Here is a 17,498-nt window from a genome sequence, read left to right on the forward strand (position 1 = left end):
AGATTAGTCACGTGTGACGCGCAGAAATTACGATGTAGCGGAGAACGGGCCTGTTGTAACCCATTGTTTAGAAGGAAAGGCATAACTTACGGACAAGATGAATAACGACATCTATGACAGTCCATGCGATAAAATGAATATTAAAGTAGGTGACAACAACAACCTACAATCAACTTCATTATCAATTCAATTTATTGCTACTCTGCCAACGTTTTTACGCGATATAGAAAAATGACAAATTTTTGGAAATTATACACTTTCGTAATTATTGACACGAATGCATTGAAATGCAATAGTCATTATAGTGACACGTTAACGCTAAACCCACCGAGGTTTCATTTGTACGTATTTCTACTGTGATCGAACAAATGACTAGTTTTGAAGACACTTTTTTCAATTGAATGCAAAGACATTTCACGTGGTACTAAATCGAATTACGATCATTTGACCGGTCGTGGAAGGTTCGGTGTTAACATCCAGGCAACTAGAGATAACACTAAAAAAATTGTTTATTCTTATGCTTGACCTTGTTAATTATCACATCAACTACTAAAATACCAACGATCTCCAGTTCTACATTCCCTATTACCCTATCGAAACTGTTGGAAATAGAGTATTTAGGCTGTTTTATCGATCCGTGTTCCGTTCTGTGCATGACTCTCGAGTCGGACGGTTGTTTGTTACGCAACGTTACTTCGTGGTATTTCAAGCGATTTTTTCCTCCCATTTCCGTACAATTCATCTAATAAATTATTATTACAACAGAAACGAGTCGCGTTTACCTCGCACCGTGGCCCTCGGAGAGCGCAGAGAGCACAGAAGCGAGCGGAGGTCCACGGCTGCAGCGGCGGCTCGTCGCATAATTCACGCTCTTGAAACCGGTGCCGCGCGATTCGATCGCGCGCCGTATTCGGCGGAGCGTCCACGACCGAGGCGCGAGATAGCGAGCTGAAAGAATAAGGGCGCCGCGAGCCCTCCGGTAGCGTTGGCGAACATACGCCGGGCAAAACCAAAACGATGACGTAGAGGAGGGGGGTCCGGTGGTCTGGGCGTTCTTTAAGATGGCCGATCTCTTCGCGGCGCGGAATCAATATTGTTGGATTGCCTCGATAACGCCTCGTAAATATAATAAAGCCCTCGGAACCCTCTTTCCCTTGCGTTCGACTCGGTCGTGAGTCCCTGGCGCGGGGCCTCGCTGCCTAACAGAGATAATGGTCGAAGCCCTGGGCACCCGGTAGGCCCCCGGTGGAAGGGGTTCGCTATGGAAGAAGGGCCCCAACCCCCTCTACTCGCTCTCCGTCTCGCTCTAACTCTCCCTTCTCTGTCTGAGCGCAACACGTCGCGGCCCGAGCCGGCGGCCACCGCAACAACCGAGTCAGTGAGATTCAGCCCGAGCCGGCGAACGGTTGGCTCTCGGCGAGTCTTTTACACGTCGCGTAGCACTCGAATCGCCGGCTGTGTTCTACGAACTCTTCCAACGAGCGTGTGTGGTCCCGCGCCTCCGTCACCGGGCAAGGTTCTCCGGAAACGCGATAAAAACGGAGCCACTCCGATCGTTCGAACCGTTCGGCGACACCACAGGGATCGATAGGTGTTTCGGAGGTTTCGGTGATTCCGGGGGATGTGGAGTGCTTGAAGGGATCGGTGGACAGTGATCGACGCTGTGGATTCGATTATCGGCGGACAGCGGCGGAAGATCGCTCGGGGAGCAGTCGAGCGAGCACCGAGCACGCGGAGACTTCGACGACCGGTACGAGGATGTCGCGCTCCGGGGACCACCCTGACTGTCGTTGTCGTCACCGTGTACCGGTGACGACCATCCTCGCGGCGATCTTGCGCTGAGATCGCGACCCCCGCGCCAGCTTCGTACCGCGTCGATGGACGACCGTCTCGATTTTCGAATGCAAACAGATTTTCTCCGAGAACACTGAGCAATTTTGCCGGGAATCGGTGAAACGTGAACGAGCAGTGTGTGTGAAATCGGTAGGAATATTTTGTTCGGTGCATCGCGTGCTATACAATGGAACTGATTTTCGAACTTGAACAACGATTTTCGTGAATTTCGACCTGGAGGTTCGAGCGAGCTCGTCCTAGTGGAAATCGGTAAGAGTGGCTCCATTTTGGAGCACGAAGAACTTTCCTGTATTTTGTGTTATCGATCCAAGAGCACCAGCTCTGTTGCAAATCGGAGTAACGTGGACGCGTGAAGCGTTTGAAATCGGTACTATTATCGTCATCTAGGATCATGCGATATTTGATGGACTACTCTGTTTTGGATGGACTGTCTCTATTTTGGAGCACCAACAAATTTTCTGCGTCTCAAGCTACGAATCTTCAGAATATGAACACGAAACATTAAAAATTGGTTCTAGTGTCATCGTCGCCCAATTGATTTCGGAGCACCAGCTTCTCAGCGTTTCGAGGTACCGATTCAAGAGTACTAGAAGCGTGTTTGGTATCGTTATCGTGTATTTTGTTGCGCGATTGTGCAGTATCGAGTGAACGAAAGGAAATCGTGGTATCGCTGTGGTGAGAGTTGCGGTTGGAGGAAACGATCCGACAGGAAAAGTGTCGCGACAGAGATTTTTCCTAGAGAGGACGAGGAGCAATCGGGATTCAGGCTCGCGACAACCGTGCTCGGTTCGATGTGATCGTCCGTCAGACGATGATCCCGGGAACGACAGCGAGTCGATCGACGTTAGGCGAACGCAGGGACGCGTGATTACACAGGAGAACGAGGAAGTAACGATCGTCGAGAAGTGCGATCCGGGCGATAGTAACGCGCGTGTGCACGTATGCTACGCTTCGCACGACACCCGTGGGAAGCTGTAAGAATCACGGATTAATGCACGCAGGAAACCACAGCATGGAGGACATAGTGAGTACATCTTTGTTTTCGTTGAATATATCGGTAACGTGCTGCGAAACTCGTCCAGCACTTTTAATTACGCGATAGGGAATATAAAAGCACTGTTAACGAGTGAAACAATCGCTGTTTCTCCATGATGTAACACTGAACAATGCTCGTTTTTATGAGTGATAAACTGGATATATAATACAAAACTCGACTGAATGGATTATTTCCCTTCTTTTACAGTTCTAGCAACATGAGGCCGAGCATTGTCGCGGAAAAAGATCACTTTTCGGTGATTTGATGCAATTGATGGTCGTTCTTCTATCAAATTATCGTATAAACGCTTCAGTTGTTGGCACTAACGTTCGGCGGTGACTGTTTCATGTGGTTTTAACAACTCATAAAATACGACGGCTCTCACTGTCTACATTTCGCGGTAAAATCCACGTATACATAAACAGCCGCTTTCAATGCAACCTCCTAATATTTAATCATTTCTGCCTCTGAAATTCTGTGAAAAATCTACGTTTTCATTTGAAGGCTTCTACGTAGTACGATTAAGTTATTTGGTTAATCAAATTTAATTTAGTTCTTGGAAGCCTGATTTTCTTAAAAAAAAAAAATTATATTGAATCAATTTAGTTTAAAATAATGTAGTGTGAAATAACTGATAAGCTCATTTCTTTTTTTGAATTTTGACTTAGACCGTTTTCACAATTATGGGCTCATATGTCGTTTCTGAAATAACCATGGATATAAACTTTCTTCGTCGATCGATTGCGAGTATGAACCAAACAATTGCATACCAGGATGCCTCAAGGATTTCGAAACGAATGCCATAGAACAATTACAGCCGCCCATTGGTATGGAATACATCATAAATGAATAATCATAGAACACTCTTGCGCAAGACATTGTATGCAAGAAAGCAATGGGAAACCTAATGACAAACCTAAGATATCTGAAACACGTGAAAAAAAGAAAAATCGACTTATCTGAGGGCTTGGAGCTAAATACCTCTTTAACAGAATAATAGAATTTTTATTCTCAATTAGTTCCAAGCTACAAGATCTGGTTTATTCGCTCGGTCGAAGATCTATTCGTCTTCCCCCTTCTACATTCCGGTCGGAAAATCGGACTTGATCCTCTCGATCCTCGGATCATTACCTCGAATCATACTTCGCTACTCCAGATCCCTTTTGAACCACTCCATTCTTCCTCTTTAATCGTTGTTCGAGAAATCGGATTTCACCCTTTGGAATAGTGAAGCATTCGCTGAATGGAATCAACCCTCCACCACCTGATTCGGACCACTTATGGCTGCAAGCTTGGTACCGTCGAAATACTCGTCGACGTTCGTCGCGACTGCTTTATTTGAGAAAGATGTCTATCATCGTCGCGAATGGGATAACCGAGAAGCCCGCGAATCTCTCTATTCGATCATCGACCGATGCTTTTACTTGAAAGGGCAGAGTATCATTAGAGTAACGAGATTCTCGTAATTCCTGGAACACGAATCGTCTTCGATCATTCAAGTACAATTATCGATTACGGTTGACAGCTGCCAATACAATCGGCGCGTTTAATCGCGGTACGCGGACGTCGTCTTTCAACGACCAGTTGCCCCACCGAAATTCTTGCATAATATCACGAGTCTTCTACATACAAACGACAGTTTAAAACAGAATTCTCAACGCGTCGCGATGATACTCCTCGGAGAAATGCAAAAGGTCGAGTATCTGCAATCAAACGGCCGCTTCTGCGCCGGATCACGGTCCTCCGCTTGCTAGGCTTGTAACGATGTTTGTTTTCAAATAATTGCACCTCTCGTTTCAATTCGTGCCACCGGCTTGGCTATGCGCGTGCACAGTTTTCGCTCGCAATTACGAACCGTGTTATAACAGTGTTCGGCGATCGTACATCAGTTCGGTAGAACCCGTGATTAGGACGCTTACGTTTAGACGATCATCTTAGCAGCTCGTGACGTGCAAAAGAACGCCGAGCGCTCGCTTAATCGTGGCTCATAGTAATTTCGTCGATCGTTCGTAATGTTCCCGGGTGAAAGCTCTCGCGAGCAAACATTTTCGCGTGATTTTCGTGGGAATCTTTCGTCGGGGAATCGTATTTAGAGGAGAACACTGAAAATTCTCCACTAGAAACAAACAAAAAATTCATAGGTACGTCTTTTTGTCAGGTGAAACTCCTCCTGAATAAATTAAGTAAATTTATTAGGAGGATAGACGAAAATAATCCAAATTTTACATTCATTTATTCGATTTCCTTTTCGAAGAAGTCCTTCGATTTTTCGTTGAAAAACTTTTTCCAGGTCGGACATATTTTGATTACTTTTCGGTCCCCCTAATGTTTTATATCCAGAGTGCTAGTAGTATGCAAGAAGAATGCGATAAAAGAAGCCTACGAATTTGTGCGATGATAAGAAATAATGAAAATTTTAAGTAGCTTCGCGAGAATACTGCGAATATCGACACAAGGGACAGAACTGATTTCTCGGATAGTTCATGAATCAACGACGAAATGAGACTTGGACGACTCAGAAATGAGGCATAGCCCGCGAGATAAAGATTGCAGGATGAATCGCGGTGAGAAATCGCACGTGGGAACCGGCAAATGAAAGTCGTAAAAGAAGAGGGGTAACCTGCCAGAAGTACTCTGGATGGATGAGCGTCGACGCGCGTGACAGCCGGCGTATTAAGGCAGCGTACAGACAAATTTCCGAACCGTGGCCGCAAAAAACGCGTCCGCTCGCGCAGACGAAACTCTCCTCGAAGGAGAGGGTTGCTCGGTGGCTCGTTACGCCCTGGTCGATTAGTCTTCCGAGCTCTCTCTACTGATCGTGCCCATCGTGCTCGCGGATACGTCGCATAATCTACATGAGAGAATGCGTACTTAATCCTTTCGCTTTCGCCCTTGTCAATTGGATTGTCGCGAAATTCGGTATCGAATATTGAATTTATATTTGAAATCAATATCGAATACTGTTAATGTATATACTGTCTGTTAACGTACGTCCATGTATTATCATCGATATACACTCCTCGATGCGAGGACACGAAACGAACGATAAGGAACGGCTCTGTTTTCGAGTTATCGGTAGTTGAGTTCAGTACTTCATCAGCTGACGTCAATGTACAGCAGTAGTACAAGTCGACCCCTTAACCCTTTGCACTCGAGGCCTTTTTTTTCTGGTATCTACCTCGTGATGCTTTCTTAGTATTCCATTGTCATGCCAGATTGCCATTTTAACGACACTTCGATTTCCAAAGAAATTAAACCAAGAGAAGCATTATTGACCGAGAGTCACCTCTCGAGTGCAAAGGGTTAATCAACCCTCAAATATCTTCCGCGATATTTTCCTACGTTCGCCTGGAGTTTCTCGAAATTGTCGAAGAAACAAAATGAACATAATATATTCAACGACGTAGCTGCCCTCCCAAAGAAATATACACGCAGAACGAAGCTGCATTGTTGCATTCTTACGAGCTACGTTGTGGCTCGTTACGCCCGAGTCGATTAGTCTTCCAAGGAACTCTTCTCCCCGGCTACGCGCGCTCGGTGCTCGCGTACGCGCTACGGAGGAGCAAATTCATTAAAACCGGTTCATTTAATAGGCGCGCGCATTACGCGCTCGCAGAAATTTGAGAGGAGAGACAGACGCGCTCGCTCGACGGATTCTGATGATCCACCGTAGCCTTCGTGGATGGAAAGTCGTAAAAAAAGGTTTCGAGAAACGGAACGCACAGTGCGTTAACGGTAAAGGGATTGATTGTGATCGACGTGATCCTAATGAGCTGGACCATCCGATTGGATCGCATAGTAGGATTTATCAGCGACCAGCTGAATCGACCGTACTTCCTGCGCGGGTTAGGTCTGGTTAGAAACTGGTTAGCTATCGAGGATGTCGGCTGAAGGGAGGCTTCTTCTAAACAAACTACGAAAAAATTGTGATCTAGAGTGCAAGTAGTATGCGAGACGAACGTGATAAAGGAAATTAAGAATGATACGGAATACAAAATAATTACGATAAATTGAATGTTAAATTGAAAAAGTGTGTAAGAATCATTTGCATCAAAGTAAGAAGGTAATTGGTGAGAAAATCGGATCCATAAAGAGAGCACAATAGTTCTTTCGAATCCTGTCGTCGTGAATCATGTAAATTAGGTACTCCGTTCGCATCGTATCGTATTCTAGACCTGGTACTGCTCGGCGTACGCTTTCACGCGTTGACAAGCATATCGCGTACCTTGACAGGTCTTCTGTAGCGTAACTTGTCGCGGGAAGTGTACACAACCAAAATAAACGCCAATGAAATTCGATCGGGAAAGATAAACTCTGCCATATGTGACAATGAAATAATTTGCAGAATTTCGTAAAAGGAATCAAAAAATACAGAATATGTAATTCTTAACTCCTAAGGAATGTACTCCAGAAAGTATGAGTACATTTAGCTCTCGTTAACCCTTTGACCTATGATTTACCGTAGGATCGTGCGTGTCATAATCGAGTATAAAATTCATTGCGCCCTTTCGTACGACGTGCCTGACTCGCGTTCTTCATCTTCGATTCGAATTCTGTACCACGAGTCTCGCACGTTGTTATAGATTAAACGATTAATATTGAAATCGAAATAGGAATGTGATAACAACGAAAACAGATCGCCTAAACTCTCGCACCGCGAAAGTTTGACAAAATGCGTGAGAAACTAAGACCGGATCGCTTCTCGTAACCTATAATTCCTCCGCGCCCCATCAGCGGGAATCGCGCGAATCACGCGAATCCAAAACTCCGTTTCCATCGAGATTTAACCGAGCCAGCAACCAAGGGAAACGATTCCCCGGACAAAAGGACTCCAACGTCCCACCAGTCGGTCAATTAGTCCTGAGAAAGTGCGCAGCAATAGGTGAATCGCGGCTCCGCGCGCTTGTGTGCGAACAGCGGACTCGTTCGCGCACGGTGCGCTTATTAGTTGGCATTGGTCGACTCTCGCGCCTTGTTCGCTCGGGACAATGAGGCGGGGATTGCATATTGTTGTTTATATTTACGCGTCGCGGCATAAATCTTCGTTTAACTCGCATTCAACGGACGGCGACGATACCGCCGAGCGTGGTACGCCTAGCAGGCGCGAGCTGATCGCTGCGAGCCACGGGCTTCGTCGCGCGGCACCGACCCCGCTTCGTCACGGATAAAGCGCGGTCTTCATTAAACGTTACCCTCTTTGCGTGCCGCCTGACCATTAAGGACCGAGGACCGGCCTACGACTAATTTGTACTGTAAATGAGATCTCGAGGAATCGTTACCTCCGTGGAACAACGCTGGCTCGGGGCGACTCCGGCTGCGCCGCCAGGATCCTCGGAACATCGAGCTGATAGCACGAGACAAGGAACTCTCTTCTCGTTCTTCTTCCTCGCGCTATCCAGGGGGCCGCGCGGAGCGTTACCTTCCCTTTTTTAATATCGCGACGCTGCTTAACACGTTGTCCGAAGACTGATAACCGTGAAGATTTTTGCCGAGGTTTTGCCTCGAGTCAATTGGGAACCGTGTAAAGCTAACTTTGTCGCGGGATTTATTTAACTTGGACGAATCCGATCGGGATTTATCTTCCTTAACGCTTTACCGACCGTTTTACCACTTGATCGTTTCATCGAAACAGAATACAGTTCCTCTTTCCTGTAATGTATATAATCTGGGGATTATGTCGTAAAACTCGAGTTTTACGGTACCATAAACTAATAAAACGCTCGCGACGACTAGAAATGATTCAATTTTAACACAAGCATCGGCTGACATTATTCGAATTAATGATACTGTTGAATATTTATTTGATAAATAAATGCAACAGAGTTTCGATCGAAGTATGTATTTAGTTTAAGGGTTTTCTGCGAGCTGCCCGAAGTCTCGGAAAACCGAGACACTCAGGGGTGCAATAAACTGGTGTCCTCGGGTAATACTGACCTTTGGGAGGGTCCCCTAGGAAGGGGACTGCGCCAACGGATGCAAATATTAAAACCGTTAAAAGTACAGGAATACAATGCTCATTATCAAAATAGACACTAATACGACACCTTATCGAATCAAAAATTTCAACTCGTAGAAACTATAACCTGCACATTCCACATTTATAAAACACGTAACTCCTCGTGAACTCATCCTCCTACCGCCCAGTATTTGCAACCTAAACTCGGTGCAAACGTTACAAGTTCAGTCAACAATAGAACAAATCTCTGCGCAATTATCTACCTCGACGAGTTTAGTCGTTCAAAGAATAATCAATCGATCCTGCTCTCCGGTCCTCGCAATTCAAGCTATACCAATATTGTTACAACCTGTTTGAGAACTCGACTCGATGAATCGCGCAATGTATGCCCAACCTCCCACGTTACAAGAGAAACAACTCGATTAGCGGAAACCAGCATCGTTTAATAGCCGTTTCTCGTCCAGCGTCGGGATTTTAAAACCGCTTCCCGTTTGAAAATTTTCTTGTACACGCGTCTCGGCGCTGAGGAATCTGCGCGCAGGGAACCTTCGTGCCCCTGGGCCACGATCGCCACTAACACGCCGTGAAATTGCAAGCATGGCGACTCCGGCTCGCTCGATGGAAATTGCAGTCGAACGTGTTGAACGTTTCGAACTCCGTAAACTCCGATGACATTGTTGGCCTCTGCTGTAATGACGCCATTTCAGAGACATTAATCATCGCGCTAAAACCACACGTGGAAATCCTCGATACCTTCGGCGTACCCTCTGTGCGATTTAACCTTCTCAGCCGTTGGATTCTAACGGAAGCGACGGTACCAGTTATTTCTGGGATTTTTATCTGATTGTTCAAATGCTAATTCGAATCACCTTTCTTGCCACGTAGACGTAGTAGAGAGGTGTACTCGATGATGTAGTCCATACTATTAAATGGAGTTGTACAAAAGTATGTTTCACGTAAAAAAAAAATCACAATACTTGATACATACATTTAGCCAAATATTAAAAACAATCCAATTTCAAGTGTACAATTCGATTTGAAAGTCCGGTATGAAACTCGAAACTCAGGGCAGTTAAGGGTTAAGTCGTAAGAAGGTAAACATTACAATTTGTCGCTTATCCCTAACCTCCTCTACGCTTGCCAACACAAATTCCAACCGAATGCCCCACACAGTTCCACCGATGAATGATGACAGCCCGTCGAGGAAAAACCAGGCGCGTTTAAAAAACAAACTTGCAAATGGGCGCGGATAACGACGCAACGTCACGGCGTTCAAGGGATAAGAGGGCGCAGGAACGACCGAGTTCCTCGTTTCCGTCGGAGTAACGAGTGTATAACGTTTCCGTGAATTGAGACATTAGCGTTACAGCGAACCGTACAAGCGCGATGAAACACTGCGAGCCACGACGGATTTCGAAGTTTTCCTCGGCGATGCGCGCGCGCGAAAGCGTGGACGCTGATGACTACCCTCGCGATCGCTTCGAAGCAATTTTCACCGACCTACCTGCTTATGCGCGTCGTACACCTATCCGTGGCGAGGGCATTTATATCACGGTGGGCAGATGCAGAGGCGTGCGCAATATTTTGCCTGTCCACGAGTAGCTTTCATAGGATACAGCTATCGCTAAATTGCCGTCGTGAAATTACGAATATCGTGGCTCGTATTTCACGACCGGGAATTATTTTACGTGCGAAGGGAAATTTATTGGTAGGATCGGCGTTAATATTCCTCCGCGACAGCGCGTTGTTCCACCATGTAAAAACATGGCGCCTGTTGTTGACATGACAAAATATTCAATATTACAATCCCTACCAAAAACTACCTCAAACCTACTCAAACAGTAGATTTCAGACCCGGTGCTGTGATGTTCCTCCGCGTAAAAGCAAAAAGTTGGAAATGACATGCTCGCCGAGATCGGTAAAATAAAAAACACATTTGTTGGCCCCTGGTGAGAGCCAAACACAATGACCACCATTGTAATCACCAGGTCAAGGGCTCCCTATGATAAAAGAATCGACTCGATCGGAGGGCATCTCGTTTTCTTAAACTCAATCGGACTGTGATATTATTTACATGGATGTAATATAATTGAAGAAACGATGCTGGTGCGAAACGAAGCAAAATTACATCGTAGAGCATGGGGAGATAGCTTCGTCTCAACCTAACGGGCATTACTAAATTTCATCCTGCTTGGACTATCTATACCTAGCGTCACGAACTTGTCATGTTACCTCGCTCAGAGAGTGACAGTTTCCCTTTACGAAAAAATGCGAGCCCTGCTGCAGGGAATCGACAGCGCCTGGTCCACGTGCCTCTTCCCACCGCGTAGCTTTACACTGGCGATGCAACCCGAGACTCGATGGTCCATTTTCGTGCAACGAGAGCACTGACGGTGAACGTGCGTGCATGCACGCGGATAACGACGTTCCCAGAGGCAGATCTCGGCGAAGATTTATCTGGCGCGAAGACCTGCGACGCCGTTCCCTCGCGCGATCGGCTTCTCCCTTTGGGCAATCGCGACGCACCCCGATGAATTTCGAATGCACGGCGACGAGCACGGAGGAGACACGTCGACCGAGAAAAGGAAGGAAGGAAGGAAGGAAGGAAGGAACAAAGCGTGTGGCGTCGGCTGGTGAAAGGATAGAGGAGGATCGGGCCCGATTCGGATCAGAATTCAGAGCGCATTTGTGTTGTCGCCGCCACCACGAGAGATTTACGAATTCGCGTTAGATCTCCACTTTCGAGCCCCTTTCGTTCTGGTGCATGCAACCGAGCGTAAGATAATCGTAGACCCCGTTACACCGACGTCGTTTCCGAGGAGAAAAATTCCGGAGATTATGCGGCGCGTGAGCGGAATACGCGCGGAAGAAGGCGATCTTCGGCGCGTGGCTTTGATACGTCTGGAGCGAACTGACGAGGAATACGCAATCGATCGGAGTGCTCGTTGGATAACGAAGGTGTACCTTGGATTTCGGGGTGCGGTTGATCTATTCTGGGACGGATTGTTTTTATTTGAAATCTTTTCAAATTCAAAGTGACAGCAACGCGTGACATCTGTCAACCGTGTGACGACGCGCGTTTACTATGTTCACAGCTTTCCTAATAAATTCATAAAAATTCGGGGCCACCCAAGAAATTTAGTTTGTATATCGTCTTCTCCCCTATTCTATTTATTATTCCCACTTCACACCTCCGTATTTGGAAGATTACAAAGTTTGGAATCTAAACACGCGACGTGTAATCCCCCCAAAGACGCGACGTCTCAAGCTACCGTCCAAGCTGTCAGTAATTTCTGCTCCAATGTTTCTACCTTTGACTTGCCACGTACTTTCCACGACAATCGGTTTATTTGTACTGCCAGCCTCCCGCGATTCGAGGTCTGGATACGGTTCGAAAACCGCTCGTCCGTGTCGCGACCTCCCCTCGGGTCGAGACCAAGCGCAGCTGTTCGAACGGCGGCTGGGAAAAACGGTTCAGGGAAAACTCGCATGCGTCGAAAATTCTCCAGGGCTCGTGGACACGCGCTGCTGCCTCGCGAGGAACTGCACCAGATGCGTAGAAAATTCGTGCGATCGAGGGTGATACCGTAACGAACCACGCGATCCGACCGTACGAACCATTCGTGATCCCCAGTGATAAAGTTCGCCGCTGCATATGGCGTTGCGTGATCGCCAAACATTTTTCTCCCATCGATACGCGATCCCCCTCCGCCTCTCTGCTTCTCGTTTATTTTTAATCATAAAGCAGCGTGTAATTCGTGTCGCGGTTAATCGATAGCCTGGCCGAGTTCCGCGCGTGATAATTAAATTCGATCGGCGTAATTGACCTTGCGGGAAAATAAAGAATGCACTCGCGGTTCCCGTGGCCAGCACATGCCCGAGGTGCACCGGGTCAATGCAATCTCGTCCGTGCCTCGACGAACTCGAGTAATTACGCGGCCGCCAGTAATTAATAAACGGGGTCGGACAGCGTTCTACGAAGACCACGATTACGAGCCGATCTTGCGGTTTCGGAAGATGGTGACACTTAACGAGCGAGGAAACGGTGTGCCCAGGTTATTTGACTGATCGACGGACTGCATTAAATATAATCGACAAAAACGTCTTGAGAAGTTAGCGAAAATAGAACCTACACCATGGCCCCACTCAGGCCGCGGATCAGCTAGGATCGATTTCGTCGTGTGCGACAGTCAATTAGGGCATAGGGTAAGCTACCTAGCAGACCTAGCAGACCTATGCAGACCATGCCAGGATGGTCGGAGATCGATCGGGAATGGCTTGTATATATAAATGTTAGGCGGACCAAGCTCTTGTAAAAAAACGCGCAAACGTGCGGTGTTCCTCTAGTGGCGAGAACAGAAGGTGCCATCATAGAACCATTAAGTAACGTCGATTCTCGATAGTTTGTGGATTTCCGCATTTCAGTGAAAGTCGCTCTTCCATCGCGGAGATCCAGTTCTTGCGGAGGAACGAATGCCTGGTAAACGAGACCACGGTACCCACAGTTATTCTTTCTAAACGGATAAATTATTTATGAACGCTATTCTGGTTCTAAGCGTCCGGGGTAACCCCCGTAGGTGCCCGTTGCGCGTCAACTCCCGCTGCTTCAAGCGCGGCCGGCCAATGTCCCGTTTCATATTTATGAACAGTTCTAACCGCCGTAAAACCATATCTGTTTGCGTTCGTTTTGATATAGTGCGCTATAGAACTCCAAGTTTGTCGCAAAGTGGTTATTATCGACGTCTTCGGGAGTCGAAACATCGGAGAAAGTGTTCCCCGTTACGCTGAGCGGTTTACGAATAGGGATGTAGTTGTTTCGGAGGAGGACAGCCATTTTTTTCCATAAAGAATCTTCACTTCTATGCTGACTAGTGGATGGAGCTGTGAAAATTGACCCTGAATGCTATTTATGAATATCGTACGCGATATTTATGGATCCTGGATTATTTTTTAACACGTCGATCATCACGTCACCCATATATAGGCGAGATACCTGGAAATACCTGGAAGGTGTCCGCTACTGATACTTTTCGCTCGCCTATCCAAACAGTAACATAAGAGTGACACGCTAGAAATTCATCACGATCTCCAACAATTTTCCACCTCGACACTGGTAACGAGCCTCCTCGGAAGAAGATTGCCCGCTTGATATGCTCGTCCAAGATGCGATCTACGTTCGCGGATCCGTGGATCTCGAAGAAATCGCGGTTTCATACAGCATCGTCGCCGAAGAGCGTGCGCACAATGAAAAGTGAGTCACCGTCGAGCGGAGGCGACCTGTACTCGGGTTTCCTCCGTCGGGGGCTCGCGCTAATTGGCAGTTATTTCCTATCCGACGTCTACCAGCGTCGCCGTGTACGCAGCGGCTGCATGCATATGCATACGAAGCTTCTCTGGAAATTCTTGGACCCGCGGTGCACGGATTCGCGCGATAGCGTGGCCCCGCGACCCCGACGAACTCGACGACCAGAAGGAACGTATTCCCGACGTGTACCGATGCACCCTCGCCGAGGGCCATCTTCCTAGGGGAAACCGCGGGCTCGTTTACATATCGCGGTGGCCCTTTGCGAGCTGACGAATCGATAACGCCGGACACCACTGTTCGCGTGATTACCAAAGATTGGATTGTCGATGATCGTTGAGTGGATCGCGATAGCTTTTTTTGGAGGGTTAAAGAACAAAGGGGGGACTAGTTATTTCGATCTTTGGTTCTCTGGAATTAGGGCGTCAGGGAGTGAATGACTCGGTTCCAGTGGTTCACGAACTTGAGTGATTTTTACACTGATTTTTAACCGACTTGGAAAAGGAGGAGGTTACTCAATTCGACATGTATTTTTCTTTAATGATAGTGCACTGCAGACAGAGTAGAATGGACATGTCCTCGGAAAGAATTAGTAGAGACAAATACATTTGAGAAAATTTCCGCATAGCTAAAATATAAATTACTAGAAAGGGCGTTGGAATTATACCTTGGATACGGGTCCAGATGTAATTACGAACTAAAGAATTTGTTGATACGTTGCTTGCGTCATTAAAGTCGAAAATCGTTATGCTCGAATAAACGTAAATTCCTGGAGTTTACCAAAAAGGAAAAGAACGATAAAGAAATATGGAACCGGAGGCGAAGAACTTCGGTATCAATTACGCGCAACGTCACCTTCCTTTAATTAAGAAACCGGTGCCTCGCGATGCCACGACGATTGCGAGCTACGGTAAATCACAAATACACGCGTTCTTAATACGAGATTGCACGGCAGGTTTGTACTCCATTTCGACAACACCGCGGCTGGCTAATTTATTAGCGTGTCGCGTCATAACCGGTGATATATCGTTCGGGCCCGATGTGTTGCTGGAAGGAACGAGGAAGGGCTACATTTTTAAGGAGGTTCACGAATTAACGAAAACCAGAGGGGGCAAAGTTACAAGAGCCACCGGCGGATGTATGCATATTTATCAGTGACGGGATCGAGTTCGATATGTACTGCGTAAGATTCGCAGTTCGAACGCTGCCCGTATGAAATAATGATTCGTTCGATGTACTCGCGCTGTACTCGTAGATGCTTCGAATTTATCTCGTTTACTCCAGTAGAATTGGAATGCTTCCGTGTATCGAAATACTACGAATTCAAACCTATCCCTGTTGTTTTGAAAGTTCCTTTCGTTTTCTTATTAGACATTCGGCGTACAAAATTCTATTAATAGTATCAACTCAACTGGAAATCTAACAAACGCTAAACGTTATTCAACGCATAACTTCATATTCGACCGAAGGATCGCTACAGTCGCACGGTGCTCGATCCCATCGCTGATACTTGTGCGCCGAGAGTCGGCGCGCTTCTTTTCGCGACGCTGATCGGTTTATAACGCGTGCGGATCATCGAGAGGAAGGGACGCCCTTGAAAGATGAATTCGCGGGCAAGAAAAGCCATTAGCTATCGCGGGAAATTTATCTTCCTCGGGCCCGGGATAGAAGCGTACCCCATGCGAATCGGGGTCGACGCATCGCGGTCATTATCAGTACTTAATCATTGTCAGACCGCGTCGCGACACACGGAGCACGTCGGAACGACTTTCGCGCCTTCGGGCTCGTAGGCGTTGTCTATCACGCTGCGTACCGACATTATTACGAGATTCCTCGTTAAATCATTTCAACGACTTCTTAATTAACTCCGCGGACGACGGAAGGAAGCGGACAGGGCTCGCTGGAAGAAGGTAGACATTATGCGCGGGATAATGAAGACCTAACTCCGAGCCCCAGCTCTGCATAGTCCGGATTTTAACAGCGTTGCGCGGTAATTGCGTTCGCCTTCGTGAATTCTAACGACATTACGTTCTTGACGTGCGGTGGCCATCTTCCGAACGTTAATGTCGTGTTAACTTTGACGACGGGAGAAAATAACCATGGGTGTTGCACACCGGTGCTCTGTGTTTACTCGCTTGACTTTTAGAGGGTGGCATTTTTTCATCGAATTTAGATTAGTTAACAAAGTCGCGCAGATTGTGTCATTATGTAGGCTAACAATTTCATGTGTTTCCGAAGATTCCACACCCGATATATGTAACCGTTATTTTCACCCTCACTGACCATTTTATGACTATTACCTAGCCAGGTAAAGTCAAGAATATCTTTTATACTTTCATCCACCGTTTGCTCTTTTAAATATATACATAATTATTTACACTATGTACGAGTACGTTATTTTTACCATAATTCCTTCAACACGGGCAATGCCAACGTGAAGTAAAATAATTTTTCAAACTATTCAATGAAGGTTTTCATTACACCATTCATGAAGAGAAATTTCATTCCTACGTACCTAACGATAAAATAGTCAGCAATTTCCGAACTGCTCGAAAAGCAGTTTCACATTTTTCGGAAGATTCACGACCCATTATCCTCGCGATAAATCCGTCACGCGTTATCCTCTCCACACAATGTTCGCAAAACGCCACGTTATAAAACGCAACGAACACGCCGAATAGCGCAACGAGCACGTCGTTACACGCCGTAAGTTTCGAGAGGCGTTCTTATCGTCCCACAGCGTTGCCGTCTCGAAGATGGTACACCCTGCGTTAATTACGCGCTCTTTTACGAGTCGTTTCCGCTATTTTCGCGGCTAAACGAGGCGAAACAAGCACAATGGGACCCCCCTCTCCCTATTATCCGGGACAAACGGCGTGCACGGAAACGATTCGATACCCCGCGGTCGCATCTCGCGGCGTTATGGGATGTGTAATCGTCGTTGGATAAATTCAGCGGCTTCTTAATTAGCGAATCGGTCGGTCTGGCGAAGGTAGCGGTGGGACGAGAGATCCAGGGGAACGAGGAAGAGGCGAGAGCGTGCACCGACTCATGCATTATGTATAGAACGGAATACACCCGGTACAGGACGCCTAGGAACATTTACTGGCTACTCCGAACGCCGCTACCAGCCAGCGGTACCAGCATTTATAGAAGTACGCAAATTGGTTGCAACCGACGCGGCGCGAACGCCTCTCGCGTCGAAGAGTATGCGAAGTCGTGGAATCGTGGAACGCTTCGAGGGGTCCCCTCGTATAATCTTACGGGGATAATTATAATTGTTAATCGCCGGGGAGGAAGGTGGAAAACCGGTGATTCCCGAGGCGTCGCCGGTTCCCCGACGGTATTTA

At 46.9% G+C, this 17,498-nt stretch overlaps 2 protein-coding genes across 2 annotated transcripts in view; one reads left to right on the plus strand and one right to left on the minus strand.

Annotated features, from left to right (window-relative positions):
- The window catches only part of LOC128872978 (L-lactate dehydrogenase-like), a 206,730-nt gene that overhangs the window by 102,228 nt on the left and 87,004 nt on the right, over positions 1-17,498 (minus strand). The window lies entirely within an intron of this gene.
- LOC128872977 (uncharacterized) overlaps positions 2,463-17,498 on the plus strand; it is a 101,971-nt gene continuing 86,935 nt past the window's right edge. Inside the window, exon 1 of the mRNA XM_054116205.1 lies at positions 2,463-2,878. Coding sequence (XP_053972180.1) covers positions 2,846-2,878 — 33 coding nt within the window. The 5' untranslated portion in view covers positions 2,463-2,845. The remainder of the gene's footprint in view (positions 2,879-17,498) is intronic.

This window comes from Hylaeus volcanicus, chromosome 2, assembly GCF_026283585.1.
Source record: "Hylaeus volcanicus isolate JK05 chromosome 2, UHH_iyHylVolc1.0_haploid, whole genome shotgun sequence".
NCBI classification, from domain to species: domain Eukaryota; kingdom Metazoa; phylum Arthropoda; class Insecta; order Hymenoptera; family Colletidae; genus Hylaeus; species Hylaeus volcanicus.